At 44.8% G+C, this 25,162-nt stretch overlaps 1 protein-coding gene across 20 annotated transcripts in view; it reads right to left on the bottom strand.

The window, feature by feature from the left end:
* Nucleotides 1-25,162, bottom strand: part of foxp1b (forkhead box P1b) — a 739,458-nt gene that overhangs the window by 103,722 nt on the left and 610,574 nt on the right. For all 20 annotated transcript variants that reach the window (XR_011934140.1, XM_072472250.1, XM_072472248.1 and 17 more), the window contains 2 exons: nt 14,966-15,070; nt 4,668-4,755 (listed from right to left, as the gene is read on the bottom strand). Coding sequence is in view for 19 of the 20 variants with exons in the window: in XM_072472250.1 (XP_072328351.1) it covers nt 4,668-4,755; nt 14,966-15,070 (193 nt within the window). In the remaining variant the exon portion in view is untranslated. The remainder of the gene's footprint in view (nt 1-4,667; nt 4,756-14,965; nt 15,071-25,162) is intronic.

The raw sequence follows: 25,162 nt of genomic DNA, 5'->3' as shown, positions 1-25,162 counted from the left end.
ACATTCAGGCTTGAGCTTATAAATGGCAAGTAATATTCACGCACACAAACATCAGGCAACACCATTTCCAACAAGAGAGAATCTAACCGTCTCCCCATGACATTCAACAACGTTACTATTGTTGAATTCTCAACTAACATCCTGGGAGTTACCATGGGCGTGATTCTTTGTCCATTCACGTCATCAGGATTCTCCGGTCCTGTTGTAGCGAATGGGAGATTTGGCTGAGCACCAAATTCTCTTTCCTCACTAGCAGCGACTCTCAACGGAGAATCCGGCCCATGAACTAGAAACTTAGCCATATAAACACTTGTGGCTCCAAGAGCAGGTCAGAGGCTGTGAATTATGTGGAGAGTAACTCACTACCTTTCTCCCCAAAGCCTCTCAACTATATACAAGGCTACTCTCCATTTGCTTGGATCAGTGTGGCTCCAGCGTCACTCAAGAGGTTTAACACAGTCCAGGACAAAGTGGTTTGCTTAATCTGTACCCCACGCACCACCGTAAGAATTTACATTCTCCACCATGGGAGCAGTGTTTACCATCACTGCAGATTCACTGCAGCAACTTGCCAGAGTTCCTTCAACAGTACCCACGACCTTGATCATTTAGAAGGACAAGGATAGTAGACACTTCCACCTTCAAATTTACACATAATCCTGACTTGGAACATTATCGTCACTCCTTCACTGTCACTGTCAGAATCCTGGAATTTCCTCCCTGTAGGTGTGCGTACACAACATGGGCTGCAATGGTTCAAGGTGGTGACTTACCACCACCTTTTCAAGGGCCGCTACGACTGGAGTATAAATGCTGACCTTGCCAGCAATGCTGATATCCCACAAATGAACAAAAAAAAAAATCATGCTCCCTTACTTATGCCAGTTTTTCATTTAAACATAACATCAGTGGGGATTAAGATATGGTGATTTGACTAATGCAAATTCCTTCCTGCAGTAAATTTCCTCTCCCACTATGTTATACATAATGTATAACTATATTTTCCCATCCAATTTCTTAGTTGCTATATCTTGCTGATATTTCTCCATGTTAGTAGTTATGCTTATTTACCATGTTGACAACTACCACTTTGTATGCCTGCCTTACAGTACTTTCCATGGCTGTCCACTGCATTCTATTCTGTCGTTGCTTTTCTTCTGCACCTCCAGCAAGATTATTACAGTGATAGAAATGGTACAGAACCTGCCTGTGATGAAATGCCTTCCATGCTAGTTGCTGTCCTCCATCAAAATAGTGTACTTTTCCTTACCTAAGCTTACTGACATAGACAGAACATTATTACAAAATTTGCTCTTGCCTATTGGTATTCATATATTTTGTGAAACAACTGTGCACTACACATTCAGAAACTCTTAGCATTTATAGCAGTACAGTTTCGGCTGGACTATGCTATCATTTCCAGTGCAAAGTGTCCAAAAGCAGCCATACCAGTGCAAAAGATTGAGAATTTCCAATGCAAATTAAAAGAGTTCCCACGGTTTTTGCGTGAATTTATAAACCACTGTGGTTGATGTTGCACCCACTAACCACTCAACTACATGAATCACCATTGGGAGTTTTATACAAACATACGAATTAGGAGTAGGAAGAAGCCATTTGACCCCTCCAGCCTGCTCTAGCATTCATTAAGATCATGGCTGATTTGATTGTGGCTTCAACTCCATATTCCACTGCACCCCTATGAAATATTCTATCTACCTCTACCGTCAAAATATTCAATGACCCTGGGAGTGATTCTGCGACCCCGCCTGAGCGCAACCGGCGAATCGCGTGCGAGCCCCATTATAGACACCATGCCGGGCGCTGGGCTGTTTGCGAGTCGCCCGACTTGCTCCGCTCGGCGCCATCTGAATCTCAACCTCCCTGGGCGAAATCCTGATTTGGACATTTCCCGCGCCTCAGAGACGTCGGCAGGATACCGTCTTCCGTTTTGTACTGGTCCACATGACCGTGGACCAATCGTAATGGCACCGGGGGAGGTCTCCCAGGTCATTGGAGACCTCCCCGGGTGGTCGGCGGCAGGGCCAGGTGGCACCTTGGCACTCCCATGGCACATTTAGTGTGCCCGGCTGATGGTGCCCAGGTGCCAAATTGGTGCTGCCAGGGGTTGGACCAGGGGGGACCAAGTAGAAGGTGGGTTCTCGGGTGCCTCCCCAAGTTCGGGGGGGGATGAGGGTGGCAGAAAGATGGGGGCAGCCTTTCAAAATGGCACCCGATCTGCGAGGAGTCTTTCAGCGCGGCTTTGGTGGGAAGAATCTCCCCGAAGCCAAAAAAGTGCCGTTGGATAGTTGAGAGTTTCCAGGCGCTGCAGCAGCTTAGAAACACCCCGCTAAACATATCGTTCAGCTTTAACTTGAGTCCCCTGAATCATGCCCCCTATCTCCAACACTCCCCAGGGCACAAAGTTCCAAATACTCACGACCCTCAGAGAAAAAAATTCTCCCATCCCCATTTCTTTCCCTAAATCTTAAGAAGTAGTTTGCTAATTGCTCATATGTGCAGTCATTTGAGAAAGCTTTCAAAAATAAACTTTTTTTGGGGTGCAAGGCACTCATCGGTATTTAGAAGTTTTGGAAATGTTAGAAAATGTTTCAGAAAATTACACTTGCAAATGGTCATAGTGTATTTATAATCATTTTCAGTTATTTAATTATCATGCATTTAGAATTTAACTCCAGATCTTGCTATGGTGGGATCTGAACTCCCGAGTTGCTATTTACTGTGTTGTTTAGCCCATTCTCTGTGCCTCCACACACCCCATAATTGCTCTTTACTTCTGCTCTGCTCTTTTTCAAACCTGGTTGCTGCAAGCATGTTTTGGAGGCAGCACCACTTCAGCCTATAAAGTGTAATGCAAAAATGATGACTAAAATGGGATCACAGTGTAAATACAACCTCTTCATTGACACTGTGCAGGATGAAATAGCTATACCATTTAATACTAGTCCCTTCTCTTCATTTGTAAGTGACCTGATACTGGAAGTCTGGAAAAGGAGCTCCAGAGGTGAAAATGGAGAATGAAGTATTGAAGCACATTATGTTTTTTCTGCCTTGATACAAAGTCCTGATGGTTAATTGAACTTGAATTGATATGCACAAGATTTTAGTAAAATACTTAAGGAAAACAAAATGTTTGAAGAATGGCTACAGCCTCACTATTCAAAATGCCCAGCATTAAAGCATCAACTGCATTCGATCAGCTCTGCTGGGCGGGCCAAATCCTCCTTGAAAAAGTGCAAGATCCCCCACTGACACCTGGAAATCCCAGCCCAAAGGCCACGGGAAGTGGGGGCAAAGCATCTGGGAAGGAGCAGAACATCTTGGGCGCAACCTATTGGCTGCGTTGTGCCCAAACTGGTGCCGCGAGGAGGCCGCTGAATCTCTCGAAACGTTGCGATCTGGATTGCACTGGGCGAGATCCAGATTAGGCTAATTTAAATATGCATGCACTATATTCTCTGGCTTCTGGGAACTAATGGTCTCCCCAGTGAGGCCTCGGCTGGCGCCGTTTAGTACTGGTCCACACAAACGTGGACCAGACTTAACGGCACCTGGGGGCTTTCCCAGACCATTGGAGATCTCTGGGTGGTCGGGGACAGGGCAGGATGGCATCCCAGCTCTTCTTTTGGCACACAGGCTCCTTGGCACAGCCAGGGTGCCAGGTCAGGGCCTGAGGGGGTCAACCATAGAATTTACAGTGCAGAAGGAGGCCATTCGGCCCATCGCGTCTGCACCGGCCTTTGAAAAGAACACTCTACAAAAGCCCACACCTCTACCCTATCCCCATAACCCAGTAACCCCACCTAACCTTTTTGGACACTAGGGGCAATTAACAGGCCAATCCACCTTTGGACAGTGAGAGAAAACCGGAGCACCCAGAGGAAACCCACGCAGACACGGGGAGGACGTGCAGACTCCATACAGACAGTGACCCAAGCCGGGAATCGAACCTGGGACCCGGCGCTGTGAAGTAACTGTGTTAACCACTGTGCTACCTTGCTGCCCCAGCATGGTCAAGCTCACTTAGATATCGGGCCACCCTTTCAAATTGGCGGCCCGATCTCGGAGAAGCTGGTCTGGTCGGTGCGTTAACTCTCCAGGAATGAAAACATTTCCAAGTGTGGGTAGACCAGGGAAAAACTCCCCAAGGTAAAAAAAAACCCGGTGTGTATCTCACCCAAAAAAAGTCGTCAGGAAACATTCCCCCCCAAAACGGTACTTAGAAATGTTTTGTTTAAATCGCATCCCCCTTGAGGTTTATTGCTGAAAGCAAGCTGAAAACAAGCGCGAAAGCCAAAGGAGCGCATGGCAGCCTGGGCACCCCTCTCACCTGCTCCCCCAACCACCCATTCCTCCAACCACCATCTGCCCCACCTGTGACAGAGACTGTAGGTCACACATTGGGCTCTTCAGTCACCTGAGAACTAATTTTTAGCCCGCAAGCATGTCATCCTCAACTATGTCTAAGAAGGAAGAAAGTATGAGGATGCATTACCAGAACGACGATTATGGCCCCCGACCATGGTTAAGAACTTAACTTGAAACAGATGTTAGTTGTTGTGTGCCTGTTACCACAAGGCTTTTGATTATGGCAAACCAGCTGGATAATTGGGTCAATTCATCTGTTTCAGAAAAAAAAAGCTTACCTGAAGTTCCAGCTGCTGTACAACCTGCATCTGTACTCGACACTGTGCTGTGCTTCTGTCATCCAGTGCATGCTCATTGTTGAGATGTCTGAGAAGAGATGAAATGTGAAATCTTCAGGTGATCAACATCCTTAAAAATATAGAAAAGTTGCTGTGTTTTCCTGAGACAGTGGAAAAATACTCATACCTAGTTGTACATATTTAATCCTTTCATTTAAAAATAAGACATTTTATATTTTGAAATTGATCATAAAAGGTCTTTGTGATTTATTTTTTAAAAAGCTAACAGGACAAAAACTGACAACAAAAATGAGCTGGAATCAACATTTTAATGTGAAAAGGAGGTAAAATCCCATCATCCTGTGAAAGTACTGTTTTGTAATTCACCAAATGACACAAAATGATTTTCTTCCAGAAATGTATGACTGAATATGTATGGCACATAAAGCTTTTGGTGCCATTAAAAAGCAACCAACCTTTCTCTTCTCGAAGGTCTCCTTATTTTCTGAGCTTTAACAGTTAATTATGTCATCAAGATAACAGAAATCAAATGAAGCCAGAATGAAGGCAAAGGACAACAAGAATAAGAAAGATGGAATCTGTCACAAGCTTGAATTATGAATATAATTATGCATGATTATTTTATACTGCGAAGATGTTCCCTTTTTCTGCACGTTTATAACTAATCTAAATAAGTACCTTGCCAGCAGACAGCATATTTCATGATTTATATAAAATGGTCTAGATAAGGTTCGCATGTGAAGGAAATATGATTGGAGGATTTTTATCAGCCTCTGCATGAATTACTGTTTGAAAATGCTTATGCAGTAGCATTTCATTAATCATTTAATCATAATCCTAGCAGGATGTTTGAACTGATTTCACAAATACCCTTTCATTTCACTACTTCATTATGCTCACTAATGGATCCAATATATTATATATATCATAAATTATATCAGATCTTCAATGACCATGTAGGTCACTGTCACTAAGCATGCCTTCATGCTCAGCTCGTCAGTTTAGCAAAATGTCGTTTGTGCTTGCTTTCTGAAATTCATTTCTGTCATTTACTACACATCACAGCAGTAAACTGACCACACCTGGCCAGGGTTCCATACCATTCAGGATTTTATTCTCCCATCAGCAGGAATATTCAACAATTCTTTGCAGACTTTGTTACATTAGATGGGTCACTCTCTTCTCGTAATGACAGCGTGGGTCACAGTGCATAATTAATCGGAAATGAAATATTCAAATATGCTCTAATGCAGCTCAGCGAAATGTGGTTTAAATAAAAAGGCTATAAAAAAGTGTGGAACTGACATAAAGAGAGACTATGAATGTTGTCATGTGTCACTTTTTAGAACTCAGATGAAGTGTACGCAAAAGCTTTCTAGTGAAATGACAGTTACTAATGTAAATTGCTGCAATAAAACAACTAACTAAATGAAGACCCTTTCATGGGACAAAGATGGGCCTTCTTCCATCCAGTCAGTTTACCATTATCAGGCATTTTAAAATCTGCTGTCCTTCAAAAAAAGTTAAAAATTTCCAACTATGCATTTCTGATAATGCATGCAAAAATTGTGGTTTTAAAGAACCAAATGGAAGGTTAATCGTGCAATTTAAAATACTTTAGATATGACTCAAGCATGGTAAAGAGGGAGGGCCCCCTACTAGATTTTACAACCCCAGGCTTGACTCTCAAATTTCTGAGAGCTGTGCAGCAACATTGCAATACAGTAACTTGTTTCATGTTAAAATTACAAAATGTACGAATCCGTTCATTATATATCGACAGTGTGCTGATCATCATCAACATGCTTCCTTAGGAAGGCCTTAGATCTCAGTCCCATGGCTATTTTATTTATTTTGTGCCATGTGAGCATCGCTGGTAAGGCCAGTAATTATTACTCATCCATGATTGCCCCTGAGGAGATGGCGGTGAGCTGCTTTCTTGAACAGCTAGTTTATCTAATGCACGTACACCCACAGTGCCATTAGGAAGGAAAGTTTAGGATTTTGACCCAGTAACAATGAAGGAATGACAATATTGTTCTAAGTCAGGAGAGTATATGACTTGGAGTGGAGCTTGCAGATGTTGTGTTCCCATACATCTGTTGCTATTGTCCTTTTGGGTGGCAAAGGTTATGAATTTGGAAGATGCTGCTGAAAGTGCCTTGGCGAGTAGCCGCAGTGCATCTTGTATATATGGTACACTCTGTTGCCATGGTGCATCAGTGGTGGAGGAGCTGAATGTTTAAGATGCTGAATGAGGTGCTGATCAAGCAACCTGCATTGTCCTTTGTGACAAGCTTCTTGAATGCTGTTGGTGCTTCAATCATGCAGGCAAGTGAAGAGTACTCCATCGCATTTCTGACTTCTGCCTTGTAGATGTTGGACAAGCTTTGAGGAGTCAGATGAGTGATGCAGAGTTCCCAGCCGCTGACTGGGTGCTGATGTGGGGGATTCAGTGATGGTAATGCTGTTGAAAGTCAAGAGGAGATGGTGCAATTTTTTATTGTTGGAGATGGTCATTGCTTGGTCCTTGTATTTGCCACTTATGTTATTATGCCCAAGCTTGAATGTCTCCCAGGTCTTGTTGCATATGGACATAGACTGCTTCAGTTTCTAACGAGTTATGAATGGTACTGAAAACAATGCAAACATCAGCAAACAGCCCTCCTTCTGATCTTATTACGGAGAGAAGGTAATTGATCAAGCATCTTAAGATGGTTGGATCTAGCACACTATCCTGAGGAACACCTGCATGATGTTCCAACAGTATGGGCGGGATTCTGCACTCCCACGCCGAAGTGGCCGCGCCATTGTGAACGCCGTCGAATTTCACGACGGCTGGAAACGGCCCCGGTCCCGACCGATTCAGGCCCTGACAATGGGCCAGGATCGGGGCCGCGTCATCTACTTTTTTTTTTAAATAATATTTTATTGAAAATTTTTGGTCAACCAACACAGTACATTGTGCATCCTTTACACAACATTGTAACAATACAGATAATAATGACCTTTTTTATTTAAACAAGAACAACAATAAAAAACAACAAATAAATAAATATTAAATAACAAAAATAAAAACTAGCCCTAATTGGCAACTGCCTTGTCTCAGGCCACCCCCCCCCCCCACCCCCACCCCCCATCCCTCCCCCCCCCCCCCCCCCAAGTCCTGGGCTGCTGCTGCTGCCTTCTTTTTTTTTCCCCCATCTATCTTTCCGCAAGATATTCGACAAACGGTTGCCACCGCCTAGTAAACCCTTGAGCCGACCCCCTTAGGACGAACTTAATCCGCTCTAACTTTATGAACCCCGCCATATCATTTATCCAGGTCTCCACCTGAAAAACATCGGCCTCTCTCGCCTCCTGCACTCCCGGCTCTTGTGCAACCCCAAATATAGCCAACCCCCAGCTTGGTTCGACCCGGACTCCTACTACTTTCGAAAGCACCTTTGTCACCCCCATCCAAAACCCCTGTAGTGCCGGGCATGACCAAAACATATGGGTATGATTCGCTGGGCTTCTCGAGCACCTCGCACACCTATCCTCCACCCCAAAAAATTTACTGAGCCGTGTTCCAGTCATATGTGCCCTGTGTAATACCTTAAACTGAATCAGGCTTAGCCTGGCGCACGAGGACGACGAGTTTACCCTGTTTAGGGCATCTGCCCACATCCCCTCCTCGATCTCCTCCCCTAGCTCTTCTTCCCATTTCCCTTTTAGTTCGTCCATCATAGTCTCCCCTTCGTCTCTCATTTCCCTATATATATCCGACACCTTACCGTCCCCCACCCATTTCTTTGAGATGACTCTGTCCTGCACCTCTTGTGTCGGGAGCTGCGGGAATTCCCTCACCTGTTGCCTCGCAAAAGCCCTCAATTGCATGTACCTGAATGCATTCCCTTGGGGCAACCCATATTTCTCGGTCAGCGCTCCCAGACTCGCGAACTTCCCATCCACAAATAGATCTTTCAATTGTGTTATACCTGCTCTTTGCCACATTCCATATCCCCCATCCATTCCCCCGGCCGCGTCATCTACACGCGCCAGGCCTTGTCACCCGCGTAAAAGCGGCGCCGCATAGATGAAGCGGCCGGCGCCGCATAACGGACGTCATCCGCGCATGCGCGGGTTGGCCAGCGCCAACCCGCGCATGCGTGGTTGCCGTCCACTCTAAATCCGCCCCACAAGAAGATTGGGGACGGATCTTGCGGGGCCGCGGAAGGAATGAGGTCCACCTTCAGAGAGGACGGCCTGACGATCGGTGGGCACGATCGCGGGCCACCTCACATTCCAGGTGAAGCCCGGTACAGGATCCCCCCTCGCCCCCCCGCAGCCCGTTCCAGCGTTCACGCACCGCCCACGACTGCAGCAACCAGGTGTGGATGGCGCCGGGGGGAACCTGCCGTTTTGGCCTGGCCGCTCGGCCCATCCGGGCCTCAGAATAGCAGGGGTGCCGGAGAATCACCATTTTGGGTGTCTCCGGCGATTCTCTGGCCTGCAGCCCACGAAACTCGACCGGGCCGTTCCCGCCGCTTGGGAGAATCGCGGGAGGGCGTCGGACCGGCGTCCCCGGAAATTTTGGCGGCCCAGGCGATTCTCCCAACCGGCGTGGGAGTGGAGAATCGTGCCCCAGGTACTGGACATTATTATTTATTTCATAAAAATTCTCACTTGGTTAATAATTTAGGTGCTATGATAATTTGAGCAGAGAGTTGGGTTTCCTGTAGACTGGCGAAAATTGATCTGTGCCCTCTTGCACCTTTTGAAATCCACATCCAATCCATTTGTGATTTTGCCTGGGACTTTTGTCTTTCCATACAGGAGTTGAGTGGGAATGCATTTTGTGAGCCTCACTGGAGTTTGTGAGGGAGCAAACCAGTCTGAAGGTTCGCCTTTGGCCAACACATCAGCCCGGGACCGGAATTGTCCGGCCGTTGCGATTCAGTTTGCCCGCCGACAGTGCACCTCTGCCCATGGGTTTCCCGGAATGTGGGGTGGCTTCAATGGGAAATCCCATTGACAAGAAGTGGGAAGAAACAATCCCACTGCCAGCGACCGATGTGCCGCCTAGAAACATGTGGCTGGGGGACCGGATAACCCCATCCTGGTTCTCAACAAAGACTCCTTAGACTTCATGGCCCGACCCACGCCATCCGATGTGCCCTCACCCCACACCCAATCCCCATGCCACTCTTGCATCTTCCATTGATACTCACCCAGTATGTACTATGTACAGTTCTCAGGAGACTTAAATAGCAATGGGAATTTTTTTTAATTGAAAAAATTATACTACCAATCTAAGAAATTCCTGATTTACAACACATTGCCAGTGATACTGGAAAGAAAACAAAACTATTCCAGTACATAGAAAGTCCTTCAAATGGATATTAGGGGCAAAATTCTCCGGTATCAGCGCGATGTCCGCCGACTGGCGCCCAAAATGGTGCAAATCAATCGGGCATTGCGCCGCCCCAAAGGTGCGGACTGCTCCGCATCTTTGGGGGCCGAGCCCCAACCTTAAGGGGCTAGGCCGGCGCCGGACGAATTTCCGCCCCGCCAGCTGGCGGAAAAGGCCTTTGGTGCCCCGCCAGCTGGCACGGAAATGACCTCTCCGGGCGGCGCATGCGCGGGAGCGTTAGCGGCCGCTGACGGCATTCCAGCGCGTGCGCAGTGGAGGGAGTCTCTTCCGCCTCCGCCATGGTGGAGACCGTGGCGAAGGCGGAAGGGAAAGAGTGCCCCCACGGCACAGGCCCGCGGATCGGTGGGCCCCGATCGCGGGCTAGGCCACCGTGGGGGCACCCCCCGGGGCCAGATTGCCCCCGCCCCCCCAGGACCCCGGAGCCCGCCCGCGCCGCCTTGTCCCGTCGGTAAGGTAGGTGGTTTAATCTACGCCGGCGGGACAGGCATATTAGTGGCGGGACTTCGGCCCATTCGGGCCGGAGAATCGCGGGGGAGGGGCCCGCCAAACGCTGCGGTGCGATTCCCGCCCCCTAACCGGCGGGGGCGGGATTCACGCCAGCCCCCGACGATTCTCCGACCCAGCGGGAGGTCGGAGAATCTCGCCCAAGGTTTGTAAACAAACATGAAACCAGATTAAATGCAAAATCTGTTATTATAGCCTCTTAAATTTTCAAACGCTCTTGCATCAATAGGCCACTGCTGAGCTGAAGCCACCAGTAGCTTTTGAAATCCAGCAAAGCATTCATAATGACTAAAGTTGTCATAACAAATGTTTCCTGCTCATTGCCTGAAAATGACAGAATAGAATGGTGTTCTATTTGCATTACAAAGCAGAGTGCCCATCAATCAATGGAGGGGAGCAGGTACAGTGATTCTATTTCAACCTTCAAAAGTAGGGCTTTGTTAAGAGCTACAGCTGTTAATCGATTGGAATCACAGCACAAAACATGACAGCAGAGGTTGACAGGCCTTTGTTTTTACATGTCGAACACATTTTGGCACTTTTTCCATTGGAAAAAATACTGTAATGCATGACAACAGTTACACAATGGTGGTCAATGTAAGGGTCAATTTACCTTTGCAGGATAGGTCCCTATGGTGAATCAGTGAATTAAAAACACATCTACATTACAATACAGCATTTAATACTGGCATTTGAAGGTGTCAAAACAATTTACATGTATATTTCAGAATGTTCCCAACTTCTGAGCAGGCTTCCCCCAGTGGTCACAAACTCTCCAAGGAAGTGTGTGTTGTTTTAGGACATTCAACACCCACACCAGTAAATGAAAATATTGTGCAGAGGAAGTATAAGTTTTCTATGGCCTTCACCATGGGCACCCCCCAAACCAGAAGTTAATTTGCATTTTCCAACCAAGGACTTCCCAACATTGGAAAATGCCACATGAAATCTGCATGGGGTTAGGAAAGCCGAGGAAAATAGCTGCTCCTGTGCAAAAAAAAGTGCAATTTTGCACCTCAAGTGGGAGACACAAACCGGCCCAGAATCATCTTTTGTGAGAAAATATATTACGCTGATAAAAGACTATACCACACTGAGGTTGCACTGAATGGTTACATTTATGTTTTAAAAGAATGTAAACAACATTTTAAAAGCCACAAAATGTGTCCAAAAATAGACAAACCTGTGGATGTTAAAATAATCTGTTATTGTTAAATCAACAGATGTATTGGTTTGCATTGTATAAAACAGAATTTTCACTTCCACATATTTTGGTATAATAGTTAGCAACATTGATTGACATTTAAAGTTCATTTTCAGCTTTAAAATACATTTTAATCCACATATATGCAGTTTTAAAAATAATTCATATATTTTTTGATTAGTCCCACCATAGCTTTCAACTAGTTGTATTTTCCAAAAGACTTGTGATTTTTGTGAATCTCAGGCTATCTGCTTCTATGGGCCTATTGTAGCTGTAAGTGGAGTTAGGACCTAGCAAGGGGTTTGATAGTTTTTTTTGTTGTAATTTCTCCTCAAAACCATGAAAACCCACATCACACAGCTGATAATTATATTTTGATTTATGTCCCTCCAATGTGAATAATAATAATAATCTTTATTGTAACAAGTAGGCTTACATTAACACTGCAATGACGTTACTGTGAAAAGCCCCTAGTCGCCACACTCCGGCACCTGTTTGGGTACACTGAGGGAGAATTCAGAATGTCCAATTCACCTAACAGCACATTTTTCAGGACTTGTGGGAGGAAGCCAGAGCACTCACAGGAAACCCACACAGACACGGGGAGAACTTGCAGACTCTGCACAGACAGTGACCCAAGCGGGAATCGAACCTGAGACCCTGGCGCTGTGAAGCAACAGTGCTAACCACTGTGCTACCGTGCATTCTTACCTATGTAATGGCAAAATGCTGGGTTCCTTGTGGAGTTCTGGGTCTGTCTCGACCCCTCTTATTTTTCTTGATCATTTTTTGTTCCATTGTTTGGATCTCTCTTTGTTCCAGTTGCTAGGACCAAATTAATTGGCAGCATCAACTGAGACTCATTGTGCTCCCAAGATCTCCCAGATTTTGAATCCAAGAGGAATATTTAAACAAGTAAAACAAATTAAATGATCAATTTACCCAAAACTAACACATGGTCTATGTGTGTCATGCCATGTTAGTTAAAAGGAAAAGTTTTTTAAAAATTCATTAACTAGTTAAAGAATAGCAAGAAGTCTTACAACACCAGATTAAAGTCCAACAGGTTTGTTTCAAATCACTAGCTTTCGGAGCACTGCTCCTTCCTCAGGTTCACCTGAGGAAGGAGCAGTGCTCCGGAAGCTAGTGATTCAAAACAAACCTGTTGGACTTTAATCTGGTGTTGTAAGACTTCTCACTGTGCTCACCCCAGCCCAATGCCAGCATCGCCACATCACAGTTAAAGAATGAAAGTGAACTAGTGTGGAAGTTTATGCCCAATTTTCCTTTCAGAATTTTCTATTTTCATGATGAGACCTAAAAGGTGCAGCATTAATTTTTCCCTTGACTTTTTAAACAATATTCAATTTAAGGGAACAGTATTTTTTAAAAATCACGAGGAAGCCTAATGATTTTCAATTTAAAAGTAACTTGTCATTGTTTTAATTCTAGTGTCACTAGAGGGCACTGTGGCATATGGGTCACTCTGACCCTTTTAGACCATTGCACCAAAGGTTTTAACACTACTTACATTAATGGGTAAAGTTAGGTTTGGTACACAGGAAAATCTCACAAATATCAATGCACCTGATGATGCTTAGAACCTCATGAATATGACTTAAAATAACATTTTGGGGAGGGAAAAAAAGTCACATTGTAACAAAAGGAACCATAGGAAAAATTATGTATCAATTGGCCCCTCATGATATTCTCAAGAATAGAAAAAGCATGTTAAACAAGTTCACAATTTATTGCATGTTGACGTTTTCCACATACATAGCTGTTTAACACATTCTTCTTAAAATTAAAAACCCCAATACTGCGAATTCACACAGAAAGGTTTTGAATCTGCACGTGAGAAGGTCCTGTACTCATGGAACACATTAAATAGAAGTCTCTTTGTAATTAAAGTTTTTCTTTTAAATGCTTGCTGAGTTTGAATAGTCTAGACAAACAACTAAACTACGCCACAGTGAGCTAATAAAAACAAGTTCAAAAAATCACTCATAATAAGTCTTTCTTTCATTTTCCATACCGCTTCAATCTTAGCTGGGTCTATTTTATGTGAAATTTTATTAAAAGAAGCTGATGTAAAAATACAACAGTCAAGTGTCAGTAATTTGTTTTTAAGTGTGACATTCCATTCTCAAAAGCTGTTTGTATACTTCAATATTAAAAACAGATGGGATTGTATCACTGTCTGAAAAATTACCTAATCTCTTAGCCATTTCAGTACTGAAACTTTTTCAGTATCCAAAATGTGAGTGATCTGATTACTCAACGAGAATGATTTTTGTGAATATCAAGCAACAATTATTAAATAAATCACATAGAATTTCTTAGCTCGAGTGGTCTCATCATATGACTGCAATAACCATTTTTTGTGACTATCAAGCCACTCATTATATACTAATGCAGATCACAAATGGTTAAAAGCTACAATTTGGAGTTGGCTGGAACTTGAGGACACTTTCTCACTGATAGCATTTAAAACAAAAACTGACTTCATATAAGATTAATATTAGAGATTCAGTAATTGATCTGTTGGAAGCACATATTTGAATTCCTATGACAAAATGGTTTTCAAACAATGCTGATTATCATAAAGGATAAGAGTACCTATTGGCACTGTATTGACTAACACTAACTGGAACAACAGTTGGCCAATTATGTTTGGCAGTTAATTAATAACCAGGAGTTTATGAGCCAGCATTGCAACTAGCTTAAAAACAAATAAGGAAATAAATATGCATACTGCTTACAGAGTCTGCTTTTCTTCCTGATTCAACATGCATTACTGACAGTTACAGAATTGTACATGTGTTCATTTTCTTTTCAACTGGTTTAAGTGTACATTAGCCTAGATACAGAAATTAACTGGCATGACATTAGTATACATTGCCTTAATTCTCCAACCGCCTCTCCCCCTCCCCCAACAATGCTTTATCCTCCACAAATCATAAACATGGGACTATCAGTTTGATTCAGACTATCAGTCCCATGACTACCATTCTGCAGGTTTATAAGCAAGTTTACGGCAATTCTGTACATCGAACATGGTATTTTATTCCGGCCAACTGCATTACTCTGTTGGATTCCTAAGTTAATCAAACGTCAATCAATTAATGGATGAAAAAACAGAGCTGGACTTACTTCAGAAACTGTCCAAAGTCTTCACAGACTGCCTCACAACCAGGCCATTTACACACACCATGACCGTATAAAGGATGATTGCACCCGTGCTCCTCATGGGATAAGCTGAAGAACAGAAAACAGAATATGTATATTTTAGCTACAGCTTCAGACTATATCTACAGAAGAGTCCCTTTACAAGGTTGAAATGCACAAGAGCCATACAAAAGTGACATTATAGAGAAGAAATGTTGTAATAGGGGATAGTGCTATAAAAATTGTTGTATCCAAGTTTATACCATAGCAGAGTTTTAATGGGTTATGCATTTATACGGTTTCTCAGTTAGTCAGAGATCTGCAATAAATGCAACATGTGGTATATCAAAGTGCTTCATAAAAGCGGTCCACACATTCTGCTTGTTGAACTAAAGCATTGTAATGTCAGTATTTTTTTCAGAAGCTGAAAATTATGAGCATATGATCTACTCTCAGTAGTTGAAATTACTGCTACATTAATAAAGTAGATGTATTTTGAAAAGTTCAGAAAAGGGGGAAAAGGCTGATTATGAAAATTTACGACCTAATTGTATCAAAGGCCATGTCATTCCAAAGCATGCATGACATGGTCCTTCCTGAACAGGAAACAGACACTCAATGTTGGACAAGTACTTAACGCAACCTATCGATATCCAGATCACTGGATTTCAAGCTTCTCTACAGCCTTTTAATCATTGTTAATACCAAATGTCAGTCATTTCTGTTATTGGCCAGGGTTTAGAGAACCCCAAAGTGTATCATGGAGTTCACCTGACCCACAACTTTTACTAGATTGTGGTATGGGGAGCACATGGCCCACTCTACAGGTGGGGTACAGCAGAAATGGAAAATTATTTTTTAAAGCAAAACAATGTTTATTCTATGAACTCAAGTTAACCTTTTGAAAGCATACAGTGAACATCTTAGCAACCATTAATTCAAATACAACCCCCAAAGACTACAACACTAAGTAATCCTTTAAACCTTCCTTTTAACATCCATACGACTTAACACCTTTTACCAGAAGCACATCAGGTTAAAGTCACTACTGTTATTAGTTTTAAATCACCAGGATCGATTTACAGTCTTTAGATTACAGAGAGAGATTCATACACCTTCTGGCTGTGACTGCAGCTATCCAGCTCTGAAAACGAAACTAAAACACACCCTGCAGCCTGCTCAAAAACGAAAGTAAAAAGCTGACAGACAGCCCAGCACCACCCACTCTCTGACATCACTGCAGTAGTAAACACCCATTTCATAAAGGTACTCTTGCTACAGATATTTATATACACACCCATTTATAAACACCCATTTCTTAAAGGTACTCTCACATGACATTTCTTAGACTGTACAGTAATATTTACTACAAGGGCAATAAAGTCTGGAAGCAAATATTCACTGCTGAAAGCTAACTTTTGCAAAGCTAATAATAGAATATACCAGCAGCAAAGATAAAAGGCAACGGCTGGTATATTCAAAATGTTAAGTTACTCATTTCTCCAGAAACAAAGCACTATGTTTACAGTGAACAAGCAACGGCTTGGTAACATGACTGGTTCAAGTCTTGGTAAATATTAGCGATCCAGCCAGTCTACCATAATTGTGGTGAATTCTGTCTGTCTCTGATGGTTGCAGGTTGGATTGTACTTATACGAAAACTATGTGAGAAAACCTGCAAACCTTTGGCCACTTTAGAGTGGATGTGAATTGACTAAGGCTCATCTTCTGGATCAGCAACAAAAATCTCTCGGCCTATCATCATCATCCTGGAAAATCTTGATGGGCAGGCGAGACACTCAGAAAAGCACAACAGGCATCTTAAAATAAATTAGAACGGTACTAAAAATAAACTTCGACTTATAATTTAATATTAAGTACATTTACCTATATTGCTCATTTTCTTGTTATAACCAACCGAAAGAATGATTTTACTTCATTTCTCTGAGTCACAGGGCACAAATGATTCAGGTCATGTGGTGAAGTCAGATGTTATCTCCGTTCAACTGAGTAACAAACCACATCCCTCCCCCCTTCATGTGTTTCAATGCCATCAGGACTTTCATTAGTAAAATATATTTCAGAAGTCTATATCAGAAGTCCACTTGACCCCAAGAGGCTCACCCGGCGACCCGACTCGGAGAGGCCCACCCAGCAACCCGACCTACCTGGAGATGGAAGAAAGAAAAATCCACGTGGAGACCCAACCAGGCCTACTTCAAGACCCAACCCCAGGTGTGCCCAAGGAGGGAACAGACCACGGGACCCAGCCCAGCCTGCCTCAGGAAGCCCCTGCCCACGACCAAGGACCCCCGAAATGGTGGAGACCCCACGCGAGGACCCGAACGCGCTGCAAGGTATTCCCATGCCCACAGAACGCCAGGACCGATCCGGGTCACAAATATGCCCCCCCAGCAACCCCTCTACCTCAACCAGCGCCCAGGACCCTGCCAGACACGACCCCGGAAACGTAACCAGCGCCCTGGTCTCCGCCAGCGCCCTGGACCCCGCCAGACGCAACCACCTGTCTTCCACAAGGTCAGACTTCTCCCATCGGATCCCAGGACCATCCAGCCGCAGCCGCCGACTGAGGAAGCGAGGGAAACGTGGCGGTCTGCAGGTGAGACTGAAGCAACGCGGTTTCAAGACCCCTCTCCCCAGCATACTCCTGGCAAACGTACAAGCGATCGAAAACAAGCTGGATGAACTTAACACTAGACTTACCTCTCAGAGGGAAGTAAGAGACTGCTGTGTGCTCTGTTTCACAGAGACATGGCTCACCCCCGCCTCACCGGACTGTGCCATACAACCTGATGTTTTCTCAATTCACCGGGCGGACCGCACCGCGTCATCAGGCAAAGCAAAGGGCGGAGGGGTTTGCTTCCTCATCAACTCCTCCTGGTGCTTGGATGTGGCGACCCTGGCAACCTACTGCTCCCGGACCTGGAATATTTGACCGTGAAGTGCCGCCCATACTATCTTCCACGCGAATTCACTTCAGCCATTATTACAGCGGTTACATCCCACCCCAGGCAGAAGTGGAAAAGGCGGTGGACAAAGTGTACACAGTTATAAACAACTACGAAACAGAACACCCGGAGGCGTTGTTCATCATGGCCGGGGACTTCAACAAGGCCAACCTCAAGAGTGTGCTGCCAAAATTCCACCAGCACATCTCCTGAACCACCAGGGGCGACAACATTCTTGACCACTGCTACTCAAAAATCAAGGGTGCCTACCGTTCCATCCCCCGACCACACTTTGGGAAATCAGACCAGAAGACGTTGCTCCTTCTCCCGGCATACAAGCAGAAACTTAAACGGGAGAATCCAGCTCAGAATGTCATGCAGTGCTGGTCCGAGGAAACAGAAGAGCTCCTACATGACTGCTTAGAGACAGTGGACTGGTCGATATTTAAGAAACTCAGCGACCAACTTAAATGAGTATGCCACCACCGTCACAGACTTCATCAGCAAATGTGTGGACGACTGCGTGCCAAAGAAAGCAGTACGTGCGTTCCCCAACCGGAAACCATGGCTCAATGGCGAGATTGACTCCCTACTGAAGGACAGGTCTGAGGCGTTCAAGTCAGACGACACTTACCTATACAAGAAATCCAGGTACGACCTCCGCAAAGCTATCCGAGATGCCAACAGAGAATATCAAACCATGCTAGAGTCACAGACAGACACTCGGCGGTTGCGGTAAGGCCTAAACAATATAACGGGCTACAAAGCGAAGCCGAGCAGTATCTCCAGCAGCAGCGCACCCCTCCCCGATGAACTCAATGCATTCTATGCTCGGTTCAAGCAGGAAACCAACAATCCGCTGTCGAGAGCCCCAGCACCCCATAACTCACCCATACCGTCCATCACAGCTTTCACAGTAAGATTGGCCTTCCTGAAAGTGAACCCTCGGAAGGTGACGGGCCCGGACGGGATCCCTGGTCGTGCACACAGAGCCTCCGCGGACCAGCGAGCAGATGTGTTCGCAGACATCTTTAACCTGTCCCTACTCCACTCCAAGGTCCCCACCTGCTTCAAGAAGACCACCATCATACGGGTGCCAAAGAAGAACCAGGCAGCGTGCCTCAATGACTACCGTCCGGTGGCCCTGACTTCAGTCGTAATGAAGTGCTTCGAGAGGTTGGTCATGAAGCGCATCACCTCCATACTCCCCGAACGCCTTGATCCACTGCAATTCGCATACCACCGCAACCGGTCCACACCAGACGCCATTTTCCTGACCCTACATTCATCCCTAGAGCATCTTGACAACAAGGACTCCTACATCAGACTCCTATTTATTGACTACAGCTCCGCCTTCAATCCCAGCCAAACTCAAACCTAGGACTTGGCTCCTGACTCTGCAACTGGATCCTCGGCTTTCTGACCCACAGACCACAATCAGTAAGATTAAACAACACCTCCTCCACAATAGTCCTCAATACCGGGGCTCCACAAGGCTGGACTTAGCCCCCTACTCTACACCCTCTACACACATGACTGCGTGGCAAAACTTGTTTCCAACTCCATCTACAAGTTTGCTGACGATACGACCATAGTGGGCCAGATCGCGAATAATGACGAGTCAGAATACAGGAGTGAGATAGAGAACCTAGTGGGGTGGTGCAGCAACAACAATCTCTCCCTCAATGCCAGCAAAACTAAAGAGCTGGTCATTGACTTTAGGAAGCAAAGTACTGTACACACCCATCAGCATTAACGGAGCCGAGGTGGAGATGGTTGGCAATTTCAAATTCCTAGGGGTGCACATCACCAAAAATCTGTCCTGGTCTACCCACACCGACGCTACCACAAAGAAAGCAAAACAGCGCCTATACTTCCTCAGGAAACTAAGGAAATTCGACATGTCCACATTAACTCTTACCAACTTTTACAGATGCACCATAGGAAACATCCTATCTGGCTGCGTCACAGCTTGGTATGGCAACTGCTCGGCCCAGGACCGCAAGAAACTTCAGAGAGTCGTGAACACGGCCCAATCCATCACACGAACCTGCCTCCCACCCATTGACTTCATCTACACCTCCCGCTGCCTGGGGAAAGCGGGCAGCATAATCAAAGACCCCTCTCACCCGGCTTACTCACTCTTCCAACTTCTTCCATCGGGCAGGAGATACAGAAGTCTGAGAACACGCACGAACAGACTCAAAAACAGCTTCTTTCCCGTTGTTACCAGACTCCTAAATGACCCTCTTATGGACTGACCTCATTAACTCTACACCCCTGTATGCTTCACCCGATGCCGGTGCTTACGTAGTTACATTGCATACCTTGTGTTGCCCTATTATGTATTTTCTTTTATGTGTTTTCTTTTATTTCCTTTTCTTTTCATGTACTTAATGATCTGTTGAGTTGCTCGCAGAAAAATACTTTTCACTGTACCTTGATACATGTGACAATAAACAAATCCAATCCAATCCAATTTGCAATAACCTGCACAGAAGCTCTGGGACAACTGACACTCACAATAGTGGAGAAACCAAGAATGTTGCTTAAGTTCAAACATGAAAGTCAGCTGACATTTCTGTAAAAGTCAAACTAATGCTAGCTGCATCTGCAATGGCAACACCACTGCCTACTCATAATACAGCTTTTACGATTGATCTTAACTGGACTGCTATTATTATTGTTCACCTTTTCTTTTACAAATCTTTTCATGCTGAGTACCTCTCCTGCTGAAGTCAATGAATTGTTCCCAGATTTCAGCCAATGACACTATATGACCAGTTGCTAAGTATGCAAGAGAACCCAAGGAAAATTGGCTATCTGGCCATTACGTTCTTCCAGAGACACAACCTGACACTTTCCCACAAGGGCAAAGTTAAGAATGAGAACTCAATGCATAGGAAATAATTGATTAAAAGCTGTGTCCTACCACATTGCGGCATACCACATTGGAGTTCTAACACACTGTGCCAATAACATACTAGTCCTAACTCTCACTGTAACAGCTGCCAATTTCATATTGATGTATATGGGCTTCAGATTCTTGCACTGTGCTTAATGGCTCTCCATGAGATGTGATGAATAAATGGCATTTACAAAGAAAGATCTGACTGCATCCAAATTATCAATATTTTAATCTGAACCACTGCTGAAGTATTATTGCTGTAAAGACAATTTCGAAAGCAATTTAGACGATCTGGGTTAATGTACAAAAGGCACACTTTGGACTCAAAAAGGATTGAGCAGAGCATTTTCTAAATAATGAAAAGCCAGAAACAGGAGGTCCGAGGAGATTTAGAGATTCATGTGTATAGATCATTAAAATGCCATGCACAGATACAGAAAATAATAATTTCAAGGTTAATGGAATCCTAGTCTTTATATCTGGAGTTCTAGAAGACAAGGGGATACTGTTTCTTCTATACAAAGACCTGGTTTGACCATGCCTTGAGTGCTGTGAGACATTCTAGGCACCACGGGCGGAATTCTCCACCCCCCACGCCGGGTGGGAGAATCACCCGGGCACCGCGCGAGTCCCACCACGCCGTCCCGACACCCGCACGCGATTCTCCCACTCCCCCCAAACTGGCGCGGCACAAATCACGGCTTGCCGTTGGTAATGGGCGAGCGGCGATTCTCCAGCCTGGATGGGCCGAGCGGCCTGCCCAACACGACAGTTTCCCGCCGGCGCCATCCACACCTGGTCGCTGCCGGCGGGAACAGCGCGGGAACTCTGGGGGGGGCGAGGGGGGTTCCTGCACCGGGGGGGGGGGCTCAAAAGGGGTCTGGCCCGCGATCGGTGCCCACCGATCAGCGGGCCGGCCTCTCTGAAGGAGGACCTCCTTTCCTCTGCTGCCCCGCAAGTTTGATCCGCCATCTTCTTGCGAGGAGGCCGCGGGGAGGACGGCAACTGCGCATGCAAGGGTTGGTGCCGGCCAATCCACACATGCGCGGGTGACGTCATTTACGCGCCGCCGGTCACGTCATTTACACGGCGCCAAGGCCCGGCGCGCGTAAATGACGCGGCGCCGCTCCTAGCCCCCCGGGGGCGGGAATATAGGGGGCTGGGAACGGCCTCCGATGCCGGAGTGAAACACTCAGGTTTTCACTCTGGCGTCGGGACTTAGTCTACCGATGGGAGAATTGCGCCCCACATCTTAGAAAGGATCCACTGGCCTGGATTTTCTTCCTCAAAGCAGTGAATGCTGCAGGGGTTTGCCACTATTGAGGGACTCAATAAGCACTACAATTTGCAAGGACCTCACTTATGCTGAAACCAGAAAGTTGTGGTGTGTATGAATGGGCTCTGGAGCAGCCCAGCTGATGGTCCTGCAGTTCATATTCTTAAAGCAACGGGCACCATTAGTGTGAGAATTTTGTTTATTTGTCCACCGGCTTGCAACACAATAGTAAGTCAGCAAACAGAATGGGATAGGTGAAGGCTTCATTGCTGTAAACAGATATAATGAACAATAAATATGTTCAAGATTCCCCTAGCTTTCTGGGATTTTCTTCACAACCACTTTCCCTACCCACCCCCCCCCCCCCCCACCCCCTCCAAAATCTCAGTACTGTTTTCAACATCAGCAAAATACAGGAGCCATGGGAACAGGGAAGAGGAGCCAGAGGGAGCCCAGGGAGTTATTCAATAATGATCCTGATGATATACAGCTATGCAGCGTCAGGAAGTTGAGGACTCTTCTCCTCATCAGTTCATTGATAGCTAAAGCAACTTTCTCTTCACTGTACTACTGCTGATAAAAGTATTTAAAAAAATTTAAAGTGACCTGAAGTATTTTAAAATAAATTATTTAAAATCATTAAAAGCACTGCAAATCACCGCCTGAACAGGAACTGACTGCTGACCTCAAGAGGCACGATATCTTCTTGAGACTTCAATGGGGAATGGCTTCATCGAGAACATGCCTCGCCACTTGGTCTCAGACATAGGAGTGCTGCTGAAGCCCAGTTGCAGCCAGGAGAACAACTTCCCACAGCAGCCAATGCACAAATACGTTTGGTTTATTTTGGTCCATCAGTGGAGAATGTCCAGCTTTGCTGCCGAGAGGAACTTCCAGGTCATTGGACTATGAGGGAGTGCAGCACACAGCTACCAGAATGATGCTTGGACTCCATTGGCAGGATTGTCTCTGCAAGCTTCAGAGGTCAAAAGGGGCTCAGATGCATTTACTGTGGGTGTAAAACAGTCACCCAGCTGTGATTTTCCCCGAATTAGTCAATTAATGGCCGGAGGATTAATGTAGGCTCATCATCTAATTAAGGATGGCAGGGCTCTTGAAGCTGGAGGCCTGACATGGGGCCCTCCAGCACTGAAGCAGCTGCAGCAGACTATCTTCTCAAGTATGTAAAAATACACAACATGTCCATTTTGAGGTGCCCTCTCTACAGCTTTTTAAAGTTTTAAGTGAAAAAAAAAACATAAGACGGGCAGCCAGGCCAACATCATAGAGGGAAAGGAAACTCCTCCATAGGACGACCAGTGACAGCAGCCAATGCCAGTCAGGCAGGGTCTACGTTCCAGCCCTGGAACTAGGACCTTTGGTCTGCCACTGGGAAGCTGCCTCCAGGCACCTCTGGGTCATTTTAAATTCCACCTGCCCTCTGACAATGGATCTTCAACCATGTGTTGGGTAGCCCTGCTGCACCCCTCAACCCCCATCCGCCTCCAAGGAAAATGGCCCGGGGAGAGGATGGTACCAGAAAACCAACATGCGGCCAGTGGCCTGAAGTTTCCCACCTGTGCATCTCCGTGCCCGCCCTCATTGGGGCCTAGAGATCTAATCTCCACAGCTATGAGGAGCGTTTACACATAGGAAGAATTCTTTGGAATTTACAAGCCTAAGGGGTGATTTGATCAAAATTTTCAAGATATTAAGGAGAACTGATTGGTTAGATAAAAAGAGACTTATTTCCACTAGTTTTAGAGTCTATGACAGAGCTTATAAGTTAGAACCAGATCATTCTGGAGTAATGTGCAATGGGTAACAGAGGTTTGGAACTTTCTTCCACTAATGGGAATTGAGATTTGATAAATGGTCAATTTTAAATATGAGATTGATACTTTGCTAATTAAATGTATTAAAGTATATGGGGCAAAGGCAGATGTATGTAATTTTATCACATATCAGTCAATAATTCATTGAATGGTGGAACAGGCTCAAGGGGCGAAATGGCCTACTCCTGTTCTAGTGCTCCTAATAGTAGAGTTTTCTAATCTGACACCAAGACCATTGGACTGTAAATCAACAATTAAAAACATAGGACGATCAATTGTATAGGAATCTTGATAGAGCATTCTGATTGAGATCGGGGCAAAATTTCATATTTCTGCATGATGTCAGCATAAATACAATTTCTAAAGCAAAAAGGAACCCCATTATTCACAATACGGACCAACCCGAGCAAAATAAATTATAGCCACTCTTAAACCTTTATTTATTTAAACTAATATCTGCTTGATCCTAGTTAGTTTCAGCAGCGCTCATCAAATTGAACACCTCTAATATCCAATCCGGTTTCATTTTGGAAATAGTAAAATGTGATTGCGTGGTACTTATGCATTGTTTGGTGATTTGTGGTAACTCTAGCTAAATTTGAGAGGTTAGAGATGGTTCATTAATTGAGGTTGAAGAATTACGTGTTAAAGAGCAACGCATAAACACCCTGATATGGTGTAAAAGCTAAGCAATATAGCTCTCTCAAGACTCTAACCCTTGACTCTGAGCTAGTTAAGTGGTTGGGAAGGCATATTGGTCCGCATTTCATTATATTTGAACAAACTGCTTAGTATGCTCATTTACCCACATCCTTCTTGTAAAGTAATGGCAACATTCGTTTGGTCAATGTAGACATGAGTGCCATTTAAATTCCAAAATTACAATGACTGAAAATTTTGCATGAGGTTTATATTTTAGTCAGTAGTTAGTGAAGTTTTATTGGGAAATTATATACTTTTGGGCTCACATTATCTAATTTCTTATGATAATCTTAACAGAATTTCTCTGAGTGACACACATAAACTCACAATTTTGCCTATGGACTTTAATCCACATCATTGAAGGACACAAATAATGTAGCAATTTTGTGTTACTACAGTATCAATGCTTGCCAAAAAATGTGTCACAGGTCAAAGATGGACACAGATATTACTCCAGCTTAACATTGTGTAAATAACAAAATCATATCCACA

Source organism: Scyliorhinus torazame, chromosome 13 (assembly GCF_047496885.1).
Source record: "Scyliorhinus torazame isolate Kashiwa2021f chromosome 13, sScyTor2.1, whole genome shotgun sequence".
Lineage (NCBI taxonomy): Eukaryota > Metazoa > Chordata > Chondrichthyes > Carcharhiniformes > Scyliorhinidae > Scyliorhinus > Scyliorhinus torazame.
The sequence above is the reverse complement of the archived record's forward strand: the minus strand, read 5'-3'. Positions and strand labels throughout refer to the sequence as shown.